The sequence below is a fragment of the Camelus bactrianus genome, chromosome 2, assembly GCF_048773025.1.
Source record: "Camelus bactrianus isolate YW-2024 breed Bactrian camel chromosome 2, ASM4877302v1, whole genome shotgun sequence".
NCBI classification, from domain to species: Eukaryota; Metazoa; Chordata; class Mammalia; order Artiodactyla; family Camelidae; genus Camelus; species Camelus bactrianus.
Genome location: NC_133540.1, coordinates 88,459,448 through 88,477,467, shown reverse-complemented (window position 1 = coordinate 88,477,467; position 18,020 = coordinate 88,459,448). Strand labels below are relative to the sequence as shown.

Below are 18,020 nucleotides of genomic sequence, written 5' to 3'. Positions count from 1 at the left end.
CAGAAGACCGAAACTGTGGGAAACAAGTAGATATTTTTTCTGCTCTTTTTTCATCCCATTCCTCCAACCCTTTTATTTCTACTTTCTTGACATCAAGTTATGCCAGAACCCCATATAACTAGACATACCAAGAAACTGAAGTGTAATTATTCAATATTTAAAATTTTCTAAACTGTTCAGTTCAACAGTTTAATTTATCTTAGAATATATAAAAAGGAGGTAAAATAGCCTAATGATTAAGAGAAGAGGCTTTAAAATCAGACAAATGTAGGTTTGAATCTTAGTTTGCCATTTAAGGGACCTCACACAAGTTTCAATTTCCTTATCTATAAAATGGGAGTACCACCCTCCTCACTGAATCTTTGTGAGGGTAAAATTAGAGGACGCATATGAAGCATAAGACAGTGGTAGACACTCACTATAAGGTAACTGCGGTTACTGCTTTGTAGTTAATTTTACAGTGGTTTTTAGTAAATAGTTTTGAATTTTAATTTTCCTGTGGGGAAAAAAGCTTAGTGGAGTACAATGGTTATTTACAGTCATTTAGACTTCTCAGACCACTGAAATTTCATAAACAATTGAGAGACCTACATGGAGCCATCAAAATATCTTTATAAAGTTTTATTAAAATCTACCAACAAATTTATCAGCACTATTATTTCATACAAGAAAAAGCCCTTGAACATCCCCAAAAAAGTGGAAGAAGTCTCAGAGTAACGGAAATCATTCCCAAGAAAGGACAGTGGGCAACTGCATGCCAAAATTATCCTTACTTTTTTCATTTTGTCACATACCAGTGAACACTTGAGGACCAACACCAGATTGCAAACTGGCACTTGAACTTAGCCTGATTCTTCATCAATAAGTTAAGCTGTTTTATCTATCTCATTGGATATTCATTCAGCAAACACTGACAAGTTGTTATTAAGCAGAGGAATTCAGGATCAAATGAAGTATATGAAATCACTATACACAGTGCCTTGTGCAAAGCACCATTAAAATATACACTATTGCTATTACAAAAAATATAAATACTATTAATTGATTCCTAAGAGAAAAAAAAGATTTCCCACCACCAGTTTTAATGACTTAGTCATTTTCTATATTCATGCTATCACAAATGACAGGTAGAATTTTTTAGAATGAACATTTTCCACATTTTTCTTTAGAAAATAGTCATACTTGTGACATAGCTCATGATTCCTGCTATTCTCTGTCTTATGGGAATTGAGGATGTTACTTTTCCCTCAGATGGTATGGCTCTCAAGGGAAAGTTATTAAGCTAGAAATTGCTGCTATAATTATCAGCATGTAGAATCTGAATTCCAAGAAGAAAATTTAACAGGATCTAAAAGGTAGGTTCAGACACAGTAAATTTTATTTTCTTATTTTTGAAAGCACTGTAAGATTTCCCAGTGTTAAAATTCACTTTCAAGTATGATGATCAAGAAATAACAAGACACAAAACATAGAAATTATAGTTTTATAATTTTCTTTGTTGCTTCTTGATCCACTGAAAATAATTTCACAATGCAACACATTTAGGCAGCTTATGTGTTACTTTCTTTGGTTTCTACTTCTTTAGGCAACAACGGCTCGATCTTTAGTAACAAACCTTCACTTGTTGAACTTCGAAGGAAAGCACGTACCACAAAGGGTCCTGAAAACAAAGAATCAATTTTCATTTTATTTGACAGAGATACCTAATGAGCAAATGCAAACATAAAACAAGAAACTATAAGGTCTCATATATTTTCACTTGAAAAGTACTCATATAACTGAACTATTATTTTGAATTATAACAAATGGAAGACCATTTAATTTCTAGAGTAGAAGTCAAACAAGCTGTACTCTAGAACGTTAGACATTTATCACTGAAACTACACGTATTTACTAATAATTCATTGCTCTCTTCCAGAAGGTGATCACCTAAAATTTATTTTATTGCCAAGTCAACAGTGAAGGGAGCAGGTGGTGATATTTACATTTGGTGACAAGATGCTAAATATTTATTTAAAACAGCCAGCACAGATGCTACCTCTGTGTTACCAAACATTTAGTAAAATTCCTTAAAAATTAAAAGGCTTTTCATAAGAACAGTGTTAAGGGACCTCATTAAAAATGGCAAAGGGGGGTGGGTAGAGTACCTGCTTAGAATGCATGAGGTCTTGGGTTCAATCCCCAGCACTTCCATTTAAAAAAAAAAAAAAAAGATAAGTGGGAAAGAGAGGAAAACTAAATTGCTTGTAGAGATTTACTGTCCATCATTCTACTCCTGCTATAGGCTCAGAGGATCCTATGCTGCAATCAAAGTTCTCCATAAAATTTAAGAATCCATACACGTATAATCACTAATATTATGGTCATATCTAGGCAAGATATGGCAAGAAGATATAACAAATGAGGTGTTTATTCACCAGTGTGTTTAACTCCAAAAGAAGGTTAAAAATAGCTTATAGCTTAAGGCTGTGTTTTAATTATATACTTGGATTATAAAACTAAACATAACTGATCCCTATCCTATAATGGCAAACCTGTAAGTGCACAGTCAGTTGAGGGTAATGGACTCTCGCGTGGCTTCAACCAGCCACGAGAGAACACGTTTGCCTGAGGAAGGCCTGTGCGTGGCAGGTAATGCAGTGGGTACTAGACGTGTTCCTGGCCTGACCCAGCTTCCACATCTTGACCAAGTTTCACTGTTCTCTGTGAATTACTCAGTATATAAAGAGTGATTCTCATGACATAATGAAAAACCTTGTTTCCTTTCTAAAATAAGTAAGGTTAAAGAAGCCAATCACTAGTACCAGTGACAAAGTAAATGGTCTGGCTTCAAAACAGCATTTATCTCATAAATGATTTTAGCTTCTACTTAAACACCACTGTAAGTTTAAGGCAATCAGTTACAGTTTTCTTTCAGACTTTATTACATTTAATGGTAGAAATAATGTGGGAATTTACAAAGGCTTTAGGATGCATTCCTTATTAATGTTAAAGAGCTCTCCTGTCTAAATAACTACAACTTGTTAATAAGTTAATTAGGAATCCTTTGGAGAAATAAATTTTATTTCTTTAATCCCTGGAAATTTCATTGTTACTGTAGTTGCATGTTAACTGGATAGTTTTCTTAATATTTTACATTTTTCACGTATCACAGGGCTATAGGGAAGCCTACCCCAGCGAACCACGTACCCAGATTCAGTGGTCTCTGCCTACAAACTTCATTGATAACTGCTTGCAGATTGGCAGCTATCTGGTCACTTGACATATCCAGCTGAAAGAAAAGGATATACAACATTAATGATGTTCAAGAGGATGATATTACAAGTTTTGGTAGCTGTATCAGTACTTACTCCAGGCAGGTTTTTTTTTTTTCAAAATTCAACTAAAGCACATCATCTATTAAGAGACTCCACTGTGAAAGAAAAGAACTTCAATTACTCTTCTTTTAGAATGCTACATTCACGTGTCTTTACATGTCAAGACTTAATGACCTTTTAGAACATATAGAAAAGTGTTTTGAAGTTGTTCTACTTGAAATTCAAGGATTTCCCCAAAGCACATCCTGGGGCAGAATACACACCCTACCTGCATCCTCCCCACATCATCACCCCCAAGGAATTCGTAATATTTTCCCTTGAAGTTATTTGTTGATTTATTTTTTAAAAGAAACTAAGAAAATGTTTAGAAGTTACTGCTTTCCCAAGTCCAAAATAAAACTACTTGACTACACACATTCAGCTAACACGTCTCACAAAGAGACATTTTCAAGATGTTAACGCTAACACTCTAACTCTGTAATAACAATTATCCTGCTACTTAGTGAAAACCACAGTAAGTAAACACATAGTGAATGAACCCCATTCATAAAACCCCCAAACCCAGCACACATCTTTGGAAAGGCCTTGTGCTTATCATTCAAATTCAATGCATGTTATTCTTAAATATATCAGCTAAAATCAGTTATATTACATTCCAATGTTTACAGGATTCTGCACTTTGCCAAATGAATCAATTTTTAAAAAATCACATAAAACTTATAACAGTGTTACTGACAAAAATTACACAGTAAGAGTTCAAGTTCAAACAAGAATTCTATTTTCCAATGACTCTTGAGACCACAGTAAGAAATGTGGTGCATAAGCATAAAGAGAATTTCTCCTACAAAAACCTGTGCTCATCATCAGACAGCATGTATTCGACTCTCGCCTGGGCATGATGCAATACCACACCCTAAATGAGACGGTGTGGATGTTACTTGAGGAATTTTTACTTTATGCCAATCCACAAGTAGGAGTTTTCAAAGGAAAAATCAATAAAGAAAGAATTGTTTAGTTCGTCTTATTAAATCCACAGACCTTACAGACTTTAATTTGCACTGAAGCAAGTGGTTCACCATACATGGACAATGCACCTAACATTTGCTATGTTAAAAAAGAAAATAAACAAAAGAAAACAAAACACTAAGAGTACCAATCAACATGTGTCCTTTCATTCCTTTCTTAATTTTCCACTTTACTTCAAAATGTCCTTCTTTCTATTATCAACTGAAGTAACCACCACAACTCTAGGGAGTTCCTTTACCCTTTGTTAAAGACCTATACCCACCTTAAATTTGAGAGGCAATAGATACAAGAAAAAGCAAGATGTCCAATGTATCTTTTTTAATAGTTACAAGCTATACTGTTAGAATGTACATACTAAACTTCTCAGATTTTTGTAACTATCTTTTCTGTACTTACACTGCCAGTCCTACAGTAAGCTAACATATGCTTTAGAAATGCCAAACAAATGTCTTCAATGATCTCATTAAGTTTTAAAATAAATTGTTTTAAAAAATAGTTTACACGTCTGTCCAAATTTTAGCACCTCTGTGTCCTCTACTGAATCTTAAAATATATTTATAGCCATAATACCTCATTTTACTTTCTCTTTTAGATATTATGTAAAATTATGAAAAAGTTTAATATTTTATGGGCATAACTGTAATTACACAATTGGCTACTGATGACAAGATAGCTATGTACAAAAAAATGTATGCATGTATGTATGCATTTTATCAAAACTTGCATAGGAAATTTATTTGGGCCAAAAGTGACCCAGCAATAATTCGGGAAAGCAACATTTATAAGCTTCTCTGCCTGTATCTCAGCTGCTCTGCTCTTCCAACCGTGCTTTTCCATGTCATAATATTTTATGGTCTCACAAAGATCGGAAGGACCATTTGTGGCTATACTGTCTTTTAGATTCTCAACAGCAGAGCATAAGACTTTGTACAGCAGGGGAAAACATTTGGGGGGAGGGAATGGGTTAACCTTGAAGGGGATACTGAACTAAAACACTGTTTGTGTATACACTCATAAGTATATTTGAATATATAACAGTCACAATACTATCTAAATTTAGCTACAGTGATTGTCCACTGCAGGGCATTATAGTTACTCCCTGTTCTGTAGTATAAATGTTTTTTAAGACTGACATACTGAATCCTCCCTTCTGCTTAACATTCATATTATGTCAAAAATAATTCCCTAAGCAGACTAGATGGAAGACTTCCGAAAGATGTCAGGGTGTGGCTCAGTGGATACAGGTGAACTCTCTTTGTTTTAACTCAGATTTTCCTCTTTCCACGAATTCTCTTTCAAAGATCCCTAATCTTTGTCTTTAATCACTTTCTATCATTATGAGAAAACTTAAAAAACAGTGGTTCTTAACCACTTCTTGTCCCTTTTAGATGTGGACATAAGCAGGACAAGCCGTTACCATTAGAGTGTCTAAGACAGTGATTCTTAAACCTTTTTCAGGTTATCAAACCTCATTCTAGAAAAATGCACACAGGCACACAAAAATTTTAGCCTACACTTTTAGGGTCTTCAAGAATTCTTAGATCTTTTAAAAGAAGGGGAAGAGAGAAGAAGGGCTCCTGATGAAAGCGTCCCAGATAGAAGAGATCCCTGGGCCACACTGTGAGAGCCATCAGTGTTGATGTCAGTCCGCTCAAATACATCGAAGGACTAAGGACAGCAGTGCGGAAAAAGGATTCAACTTAACTGTGTACATTTTACAGAGGACAGAACTAAAAAAGAAAAGCAAAGTATGTGTGTGTAATTTTTAAACAATCACATGTTCCTCCTAAAGTGGCCAGCTTCTGTCACTGTACATGTTCTAACAGCCTCTAGATGACTGCTTATCTCTAACTGGAAACTGCAGAGAGAACTGCTGCTTTGGATAAGCACTTGTTAGAACATCTGACCTCCAAAATCTCTTCCAAATGCAGTGTTCTTAGAGTATATAAAGGGTGGTCTGACATATGGTTTCTACATATGGGCCAATACTTCTAATTCCCTTGACTCCTAACAGTTTAAACCAAGAAAAGGAAGACAGTCTGGTAACAATGGCAATAATAATAGACTGAGCAGCTCTATTATTGGGCACTTACTCTAAGCCAAACTCTGTTCTAAGCATTACAAGGACATTCTCATTCATTTTTCCCAAGTATCCTGAAGATGGGTACCATTACCATTCCTCTTTTACAGTTAGAAACTGAGAACTTAGAAAACTTTGTAACTTATTCAAAAGCACACACATGGTAAGGAGTGGCCCAGGAGCTATGTGAAGGAGCTCTAAAAGCAGAGAAATGTGACTTTGAACTCCATTTCCACCACTTACTAGCTTGTGACTCTGGACATGGCTGGTAAGTGTTGGTAATCCTTACGAAAACTGAAGTTATCAGTTTCTGGAATATATAAACAAGTTTGTTATAAACTAAGGGAACAAAAAGAGGAAACTACGTGAAATACTGAAAGGAAAAGAATATACATTTAAGTGAGAAAAATATGAATTTTTCTTCCTGTATAATGAATCCGGTTCTACCTTCCCAGTTTTTAGATGTTAACAGTATACCATTTAGCAACATTGACTTGGCCTGCACTCTTTGTCAAGAAACATGCTGGGGACTAGGAACAGAAAGATGAGTAAGATATAAACCTTACAGTCAAGGAGCTTACCATCTGGTCACTAAAATACATGACAGGTGCCACTCTTAATTGTATGAACAAAGTGCCACAAGGGTAGAGGAAGAAGTGATTGATTTTGACAGGGAAGGCTTCAAAAGACGATATTTAAACTGAGTCTTACAGGATGAAAAGTTTTGAAGGACAAAGAGGATATTCTAGGCAGAAGGAGCAACATGAGGTAATGTGAGAACAGATGGATCAGATGACCATGAGGCAGCTCACTTTACCTAGACCCAGGGCTGCAAACTCAAATACCTACTGTGGCCAGAGCAGGTAAAAACACACATGATTGAAGAGGACTGGCTATGAGTGCATATGCACACAGGACCTGCAGGGCACAAGCTGTGCAGACGTGGAGAGCACTGCTCCAGAGGAAGGGGGCAGAAGTCATTCAGCACTAACAGAATGTTACACTGAAGGCTTTGGGGGCAGTTTTATCAGAACTCTTGACTTGTCAAGAATAACTAGAAATCTAAATTTCTATGTGATATCATCCAGTTTTTAAATGCTGATTCAATGAAACAAGTCTGGGGACCAAATTCAGCCTGTAGGCTGCCAATTTATAACTCTAGACTTCAAGTTGCATTACTAAAAATAACAGGAAGTACTGAACTTGAACTTCATATAATGATTTGAGACTCCACAACAGAAAGATCTGAATGTAAAGCTAAAGATTTTAGAATATATTCTGTCAACAATGAGAAGCTACTTCATGCTTTTAAGCAGACAAATGGTATTACTGGTCTATGTTTTAGAGAATTTTAAAGAATGGGTGTAAAACAAGAGTTGGCAAACCTTTTCTGTAAATGGTCAGACAGTGAACATTTTGCGCTTTGCCAGCTAAACGGTCACTGTTGCAAATACTCAGTTCTGCTGGTGGTGCAGAAGTTGTCACAGACAATACACAGACGAATGACTACAGCTGTGTTCCAACAAAACTCTACTTACAAAAACAGATGGAGAGCTGGAAGTGGCCCATAGGCCACAGTTTGCAGACCCCTGGTCTGGAAGATAGACCAAAGGATGTCTGAGAAAATGAATGGGCAAAAGTAATCATTAATTTTTGCTTGAGCATAAAAGATTTTTGTTTTGTTTTGTTTAACAGAAAGCTTTGTTGGGTACCGATAGACTTTGGTATCCTATAATGCATCCACTATGCAGAGGAGGCAAAAAAAAAAAAGTTTTGTCAAGCTAAGAATTCTACTACCATTTAAAATAAAAGTAGGAAAATGCTTAGCAATCGTTGTCAACCATGTCATAAAATTAAAATATGCACTTGAAACAAGGTGTTACATGGGGCTTTTCTGGAAGTTTCTTCAGGACTGATGACCAGGGCCTAAATCTAAAAACAAAAGAGCCACTTAGTACCCTATATTTTAAAGAAAGATGCCAACAATTAAGGCCACCAAAAAGTTCTCACCATAATTAACAACCCTCCTAAGTAGAAGAAGGCCAAGAGGAAGGCTCCAAGAGGCTCCTGTGTTGAGACTGGGGTCCCCGCCAACAGATGAGACTGGCTGGTTGAACATATGCTTAAAGGACATCAAATAACAGCTGGCCAGAGAAGCATCAACAACCGAAGAGGGGACCATAGATGTGGGCAGATAAGGAGGGGCAGCTGCCTCTTCTCCCTTATTCCCTTGGTTAAGCAGAGGGGTTAAGCCTGGAACAGGGATTGGGGTGAGGTATTTAGAACGGAATCATTTCATTGCAGCATTCTATGGTCTAGAGTGGGAGAAGGTGTAAATGAAACCATAATAAGACCTCCCCACTTCAGATCACAAGCCAAAAATGCCTGGTTCCAAACTGGACAGGAAAATCTTTGGATATGAGACTGGAGTTTTGAATCGGATCAGGCTGCACTTTTAATTACTGACAGTTACCGGAATTATGAGAACCACCTAATATGCCTGTGCATAACATAGAAGACAAATCATACACTGCACACTTTGGAATCAGGGAATGGAGAAGACTACTTCATGTTCATACCCCACTAAATTCAGACTTTTCAACAAAAAGTTGCACATTTATACACAGACTAGTCTGTGCATATGAGTTGTGAATTTGTGTTCACAGGAATGATATTTATAATAATCAGATATTAGAAACAATCTATGAATGTCCCAAAAAAGGACTAAGGTTATATAAATTATGATATATCCACATGATACAGCTTGATATTAAAATAATACTTTGCACGAATTTTAATGATTTGGGAAAATATTCAAGACAAAGTATTTAAGGAAAAAAAATACAAAACTCAATATATAGTATGCTAGCAATTACCTAAACAAAAAAACACATGGATAGTTCCCTTGGCAATCTTCTCCCCTTTCCTAGAGCCCTAATGACCTGCCTGCCTCCTTAAAATTCATTTACTTCCCTCCCCTCAGGGAGAAGGTGTTTTTAGGGCTTAAGCCTTCCCTTCTCCATTCCATGATCAATGAATAAGGTTTCTACTCTATACCAAGAAGAAGGAAAAAAAAAAGCACAGAGAAAGAACAGTAGTGAAAAAGCACTAAAATTTACCAATGGCAATTTTTAAATAATTTTTTATTCTTACTTATGCTATCAGTATTTTTCAAATATTTTACTATTTGCATGTTATTACTTACTCATTTAAAAACTAGTTTAACTTTAGAAATTTTAAATTACAAAACCAGTCCATTAAGATGCTGTAAATGACAAGGCATACCTTATTTCTTTACATTTCCTTGAAACAAAATAAAAATCATTCTCACAATTGGTATTGAGGGATAGACACAAACCTCCACACCCTCACCAACACCAGCACCATGCATCCTAGCAAACTAATTATGTTGTTCCAGTATATAACATTTTGAGATTACTCTCACTCAGGTTAGAGTACGTAACCTTTTGAGAGTGTCCTAAGTTGTTGCGTTGATCTACAGTTTATACTCTTTTCATCACTGAGTAGTATTCCATTATATGGATGTACCAGAGGGGTTTTTTAAAACACCATTCACACACAGAACGATAGCTGGGTTTTTCATCTTCTGATGATTATCAATATAGTTCCTATAAATATTTGTGTCCAGATATTTGTGTGAACAGTAACTTTTGATTTGACTTTAAATGTTTCAACTCTATAGGAGTAAAATTGGTGGGCCATACTAGTAAATGTATGTTTAGCTTTATAAGACAATAGCAAACTGTCTAGAAAAGCTGTACTATTTTGTATCCCTACCATCAATGTATGAGAGTTTTTCTGTAATCTTGCCATTATTTTTTTTAATTAAAATATAGCTGATTTACAATGTTGTGTAATTTTCTGCACAATACTTCCTCCTCTCCTTCTGAGACATCAATGATATGAAACTTAGATCTTTGTTATTGTCCCATAGGGCCTTAATGCTCTTTTTTTCCTCCAATCTTTCATCTCTGATTTTAAGATTGAATAATTTTTATGATCGATCTTCAAGTTCTGACTCTCTCCTCTGTCACCTCCATTAATTTCAACCTCAGGAGTTAATAATACATAATTTTTATGAGGTCCCTTTCCTAAGTTTCCCCCTCTCCTTGATATCCCTAGTATTTTCTAGTTCCCTGGGGCTTTCCTTTTCGGCACTCTGCCCAGAAAGCTGAGGTTTTATTTACCCTATTTTGCCTCTTACTTTCTCCAAGTGTTCCTGCAGTGAGGGCCAACTGGCAGGGAACAGAGAGAGAAAATAAAGAAAGGTGATATGCCCCCACCTCTCGTGACCACAGATCCTCTCATCAGAAAGGAAGCCCCCCCCCCTTCTTCAATTAGATACCTGTGTCCTCCTCTGCACCCACTGTCACTGCCGTGGTCTCTGATTCCCAAGTCTGAAGCACAGAGCTTCTCCGAGAGCTCTCCCGGGACCCTCTCTGCCAGCACTGATGTCCACTTCCTGGTTTTCTTCCAGGCCATGTGACAACACAAACAGAAAAATGGCAAACTCGCCACCAGTTTGGTAGTATTTCAAATTCTGGTCTTCCCTAATTCGCCTGCTACTATTTACTTTTCAGAGTCTTAAATAGCTGCTCTGTGAATTTCATCCAGGTTTTATAATAGCAGCACTCATTGAGAGAGATAGGGTGTCATGTGATTATTACACCATCTCACTTGGAACTAGAACTTCCTAGGCTTATGTTTCACATATTTATATTTTAGGGTTGGCAAACTTCTTCTGTAAAGAACCAGAGAGTAAATATCTTAGGCTTAAAGGGCCACATATGAATTTCTGCTGCATGTTCTTTTTTTATACAACCTTTTAAAAGACCCTTCTAAGCTCACAGGTGGTACAAGAACAGTTAACAGAGCCACTGTTTGCCAACCCCTGCAATACATTATTTGTCCCCAAATATATGAAAATTCATGCAAAGACAAGTTGTGGCATGACTTCTGCATTGTATCACTTTAACAAATGAGTATCTTTACCAAAATCCAGAGTGCTGTTACGCAGAAACAGCCTTCATCATTGCTCATGATAAAGCTATTTGGAAAGTGCTTAATTTTGTGTTTATATCTAATATATTTAATAATTCATAATAGAGTATTACAGATGCTTTATTATCTACTATAAATACTATATTACTACATGTTATTATTTGTTTAGAAATAACACTAATGAAAGTCACAGGGAATTATTTTTCAGATTGACTCAATTTCTTCTGCTGGATTTGGATAAAGACAGAATGCAGTAACAGCTGTCATACTTATCACTGGTTTCTGAAATAAAGCTAACAAAAGAAAGCTGTGTGTGCAGTATACTGTGTGTGCAGTACTTATACACAACTACTTATTAACAAATGGATTGACAAACAAAGGAAAGGAAGTCAGTTTACTCCCCTATTACACGTTACGCCACACTCATATTTTTTATTAACATGTGTTATCCTATTAATCAATGATCACTACACTGTTTAGGTAATGCAATGAATTAAAAAGAAAAGTTATTGGTTTCTCTCAAGTGGTATGGTTTTTCTTATGCTACTATTTATATCTGATAGAAGGGGAGAGTCATACTTCTTAGTCTGAAAAGTTCTGAGATATTATCATCTGATTTCACAACAGTATAGATTAAAAAAACTGGAAATGATAATAAACTATTTTTGATTCTAATATTCCTACTGATAAGAACACTGATAAAAATCCATCCAAAGGATGTAACTTAAAATACTACAAGGACTATTCATCCCAGTTAAGTAAACATCTCTCACGATAAAGCATCAAGCAAATTGCTGGCACATACTGGGTCTTGGATAAATATTATTTTCTCCTCTTTCTTATCACCATTCTCTTGGAAATCTAAGATCTACTGCCAATCAACTTCCTTTATTTTTAACGAGAACTAAAACATACAGAATTTGACTTTTACATTCTACATTTTATCTTCTACTTTTTAATTTCTTTATCTATGACACAGTATACTGTAGTACACCAAAAATAATGCAACCAAAGAAAAGTTAATCATCAACTAGAAGAAATGGAGGAAAGGAGGAGGGGAAATGGCAATAAGCCATGAGCCAATGTGCTGCTGCCTTGTATCCAACTATTGTTTGTATCTAATTGATTTAAGCAATATTTCTTGCTTGCCACTTTTGAAACTTATGGACCCAGATGCTTCAAAATAAGCCTTTAATTTCCGTGTACTATACTACCCACATCTTGTTGTTTACCTGAACTCCAACACATTCACTTTTCCTGTTCTAACATGTTCGCTAAAACTGAAGGCTCTGATTTCAACACAAGATTTTACTATGTTTATATTCCCTTGCCCTAAACTTGTTTATCTTTGTTACCATATACTTCATTTTTTATTACCTGCCAAGTTGACAACATTCTTGCCACAAAACAATTCACTATTACACAAGCAAAACATAGTGATACACATCTATGAATGGACCAAGTCTACAACTTTAAAAAGAAGGGTGGGGGAAAAAAGCACATCAAAGACATTGTCTTTATATTAAGTATGTCAAAAATGCAAGTATATCTGAAACCCAGTCAAGAAACACTAGTTAAATCAGGTCCTGGCATGTTTTGGTATAAACAAAATTCTGGGCTGTCCTATCCTCTTTTTTCCTTTTTAGAAAATGAGCTTAGATGTGATTTACCAATAGCATTACTATTTGTTAAGTCTTCAAAATCTGGATATTTATACCATTATAAAAGGGCTACAGTTGTCTTTCCTTTAATGCTATGATAACCATTCATGTCAAAGATAGGCTATTAAATTACTTTTAAAAGAGGTTCTTCAAAACTTCAATCATATTTAGTGAAGTTTTTAAGTCTTCCTCAACCCAAATTATTCAAGATTTTATGTTCTAATTACATACTAATAAATTAAAAGAACAGAAAAAGCAATCGTTTCTAAATTAGAACAGTGGCACACATATTTTGAAAGTACACTGTTCTCCAGAATACTCTTTTACTTAATTTTACAGAATACTAGTGGAAACCTGTCCTGTGATATAAAAAATAAATAGGAAGACCAGGACCCTACTTAACAGGAGAAATCAATGTTTCATAATAAACTTATTGGTGCCACTAATTTGGAATTAGTAATAATTCAAAGACTGTCAAATGTGTTTAAAAAGTTTTATGATGTAATAAATAAATAAGATTATAAGAAAATGTTTAAACATCTTTAGAGAACATTTATGTTAAAAACACTTTAATATAAACAACTTACTTGTTAATTACACAGCATTATTAACTGAGGCAGAATCTATCAAGCAACATTTTCGATTAGATACTCTGCTATCAAAATTAATTTGTTGCATGTCATTGAAAAACTTTTCTGTGGTATTTACTTCCAACTAATTCATACTAATTTTCCCATAAATTCAATTCTATCTTTCATGTCTTTCTAACACGTAAGTGGACAAACAAGGAGGGAGGGAAGGAGTAGAGAAGAGAAAAAAAAAAAAAAAAGAGAGAGAGAGAGATGGGAAAAAAATAGAAAAGAAACACTTCAGAGAGCTATTAAAGAGAATTAAAAAAAGAAAGAAAGAAAAGAAAAAGACAGGGGAAGGAAAAGGGGAGCCTGAAAACGATCATCAAGAACAAACCACAAATTTTAACAATTATTTTTAAATTATGTCAAACAATTCTCATCAAAGTACCAGAAATGAACAACTATCACTCCATCCAGAAATTGAAAGAAAAGAATAAAACCACCATGAATGTTCAAATGGGAAGGAAAATATTATAAAGCTGCCTAAAAGCTTAACTATTATTACTATTCTTGAACCAAGCCTCAATCTAATATCCTACTGCCTAGAGGGTGAGGACTGATGGCCAAAGTTGTGGGAGCCAAGTCAGGGAACAAGGGTGGATGGGGAAGACGGAAAGGTTTTCCATCTTTCTGTGTACACACACATATTCACTTAGTATCTCTCTTTCCAATTCTCTCAACTCCTGATCTCCTCTAGTAAAAGACCCTGTTTTAATCTTTCCCATCATCTGCTAGCATGGGAAAGTGCAGTTTCTCAGTGTCATAAAATATGTAAAATTTTTCTATAGTTTTCAATGAATTCTCCCTATTTCAGAGTGTTCTTGCCTCCATCCCCCCACATACCATTAACACTCAATTCCAGAAGTACTTAGAGCCAGATCCTGAGCCTTTTTAAAGATTCTGAAGTGTAGATTATATTAATTTTTTGGCTTTCTCCATTGCTGACTTAGGATTTGACATTTTCTAATCAGTTACCACCTGGAAGCCTCAGAACACATGTTATTTTCAAGAGTCCATGGGATACTTGAAAAAAGAATATTAATGTTACATGTAAGTCACAATTAAAGTCTCAGGAAATTTTTTTAAAGTAGAAACGAAAAAGGATGCATTCTTCAACCATAATGCAGTCAGAGTTTAATAAAACCTTAGAGCCAAAAAAAGTTCCAAATTTTGAAATACTCTCCCTAAGAATAAAAAATCCCATGACAGAAAATAATGACAAGGAAACTAAATATCAAACATATAATTAGAGGTAAATTCACAAATTTAAACCCTTTCATTATTAAAAAAAAAAATTTACAAATCTCATTAAAAACTTAGAAAATGAGAAAACAATCCAGAAAAAAAACCTCAAGATAACAGAATAAAGAAAAACAGCAAATCAATAATTTATGAATAGAAAAAAGTAGCAATAAATAAATTCTATAAGCTATGCTAAAAAACAAAAGTACTTTAAAAAACATATATAGAAGAATGTCCTACTTGTAGGCTATGCCTGTGAAAATATTTAGGGGTAAAGCATTATGATGTCTGCAACTTTATTCTAAGTGGTTCAGAAAATATAGAACATCTAATTTTCTCTAAGCAAACCACTTAGTTTTTCTAAGCAAATGTGACAAAATTGGTGAATCTAAGTGATGAGTATATAGGTGTCCATTATACTATTCTTTCAACTTTCCCATTCACTTAAAATTTTTAAAAAGTGAGGAAAAAGATATGCCAAAATTGATAGTATTTGCAAATAAGAGCTTAACTAGGCTATTAAGCAATAAACTCCAAGATAATATGTGATATTTCATTGTTTTCTTACTTGAAATGTTATGAATATTTAGATATTCTTTTCTAAAGTGCTATGAACGCAAAGAATCCCCAATGCTCTAAGATAAAATGAAGAGAAATCACCAAGAGTCCTGACTTTATGGTTTTCAGAAAATATTATGGGGAAAAGTCATTTTTAAAAGCCTCACTTGTATGTACATGTATACTTGAAAAGAACTGCTTTGAAGTAAAAAATTAAAACAGAAAAAAAAGTTGACTGGAAATATAGCAGGTCCTCACTAAACATTCTTTCGAAAGCTAAACACTTTTTTATGAAATGCAGAAAATCCCATCAAGTTGCTGTGCTGACAACAAAGCACTTATAAAGGGGCCAAAACTACAAAGAATGATCTGAAACTAAGTAGATTTTATATAGTACACTGCACCCTTTAAAAGGTCCAGTGTGCATTATAACAGAAATCTGTTTTTAGCCTCATACTTTATCTAATTTAATTAACCCCAAAAGATTTTCAGGTTAGAAATGATTTGAAAATCAAAGTCTAAAACCCATGAAAACTACAGTATTTCTACATATGTGAGAGTCTATTGAACTGGATTCAGACTTAAGTTAGCTAGTTGCTACTTGAAAAACATATATACAGAAACATGGGTCAGTTTTTATAGACTCTTTTATAAGTGTATATAGTAAGCCATGAGAGTCATAATTGATTATGTGAAATACTATGATAGGTTAAATAAACCAAATGCACACATCCCTAATTTTCCTTTAAACTATGGCTCATGTCCTCTCTTCTTGATAAATGCTTCCTACTGCAAGTCCTACTGTGCCCAATGTTACAGCTCTAGTAATTTTTTTCCTAGTGAAAAGTTGTATCTCTTGATCGCCACCTCTCTCAGCAAGTGAAATCTAACTATAACACTGTCACATTCGTTTGTTTTTTAAATAGGTGAGGCAATAAACATTAACAAGTGAAAGGAGGAAGAGAGAGAACATTTTAGGTTTTGACAAATATAAAGGTATTATGTGTGCCTCTGTAAAATGGGAAAATCAATATTAATATAAAACCAGAAAGAACTTTAACCTTATAATAAAAGACAAGTTAAAAATCAACAATGGGACTGGTTTACAATAAAATTTACAAGTGATATAGAAAAGTAGGCTAGAGGCCAAGATTCTTAAGTCAAACACAGACTCTATCAGTGAGAAAAAACAAAGCATGTTTCTGAGAGCCTCACAGCTAACAAAAAATGGATTTGTGGTATGTTGTAAAATACTAACAGACACCCTTTGAAAATTACTTCAAAGTCTTTATTCTGGCAGGTTTATGCTATAATATCTGGACAGTTTAATTTTTTGTTTAATGTCAAAATATACACCTGACTAAGCATTCCTATAATGAATAGAGGGTAAGATTTTTACTTCTGACTCTAATTTTGTGAAATCCCAGGAATTAAAATTTACGCTTTCCATATTACTCCATAAGGATTGTTTGAAAGGTTTAAATTAAAGTTTCACAAAATACTGATTCACTAAATATTACATAATGTCTTTTAATAATTTATAACTAATCTTTAATTGGTAGTAGCTTCTGTTTATTTACATATTTGCATATTCATTCATTACATAATTATTTATTGATTATCTACTCTTTGCCAGGAAATTCCAGGAATTGGGGATACAGTAATAAATAAAATGGACAAAGATTCCCACCTTTTATTTTCTTATTCTTTTAGGTTTCTTGGTTCCTCCCTGCTCAGCTGTGGCAAAATCTTAATTGTCTCTCAAATCCATCCCCTCTTCTTTTAAATAATTAAAGTTTTAGTCGGGCACAAGGGGACCCAGCTAGACACTACATGGCACAGACCTTTAGCTAAACCATGTGACTAATCTCTGGACTGTGGGATGGAGCGGAAGTGATGAGGCCAAAATGGTTCACATGCTTGAAAAAACTGATGCATCTCTGAAGACACACACATTACATTAGTGGAAAAGAAAGATACAGAACAGTGTACGTGGCACATTGTGTACATAAATGCATTTTGTTAAGGGTGTTATGTTTATGCTGTAATATTTCTATTACAAAATAAAACTATTAATAGGAGTCCCATGAGAAAACAATTACAGAGAGAAGGGTTTCAGTGTTTCCTCATATATTTTTGTAAAATGCTTGAATTTAATAAAGTGAATACATTAAATTTAAAATATTTAAATGTCAACATTTACGTAGGTAGCATAATTATGACTATTATATTGTCTTCTACATAATAAACTCAGATAAATCATTTTAAAACTATCTAATTACTATTAGAAATTAAAGTGCTACTTAGAGGGATGGGAAGGGATAAATTTGGGACTGAAATTTGCAAATATTAGCCACTATATATAAAAACAGATTTAAAAAAATTTCTTCTGTATAGCACAGAGAAGTATATTCAGTACCTTGTAATAATCTTTCATGAAAAAGAATATGAAAGTGAATGTATATATGTATATGCATGACTG

The 18,020-nt window shown here is 34.4% G+C and overlaps 1 protein-coding gene across 8 annotated transcripts in view; it reads right to left on the bottom strand.

The window, feature by feature from the left end:
* Positions 1-18,020, bottom strand: part of MRPL1 (mitochondrial ribosomal protein L1) — a 77,065-nt gene that overhangs the window by 10,212 nt on the left and 48,833 nt on the right. For 6 of the 8 annotated variants that reach the window (XM_045506129.2, XM_074345883.1, XM_074345878.1 and 3 more), the window contains exons 8-9: positions 3,190-3,271; positions 1,616-1,660 (exon numbers count right to left, since the gene is read on the bottom strand). In XM_045506129.2, the coding sequence (XP_045362085.1) occupies positions 1,616-1,660; positions 3,190-3,271 (127 nt within the window). Of the gene's footprint in view, positions 1-606; positions 1,661-3,189; positions 3,272-18,020 lie in introns of those variants that run through there. The other 2 variants (XM_010969289.3, XM_045506134.2) reach the window with 1 other exon arrangement.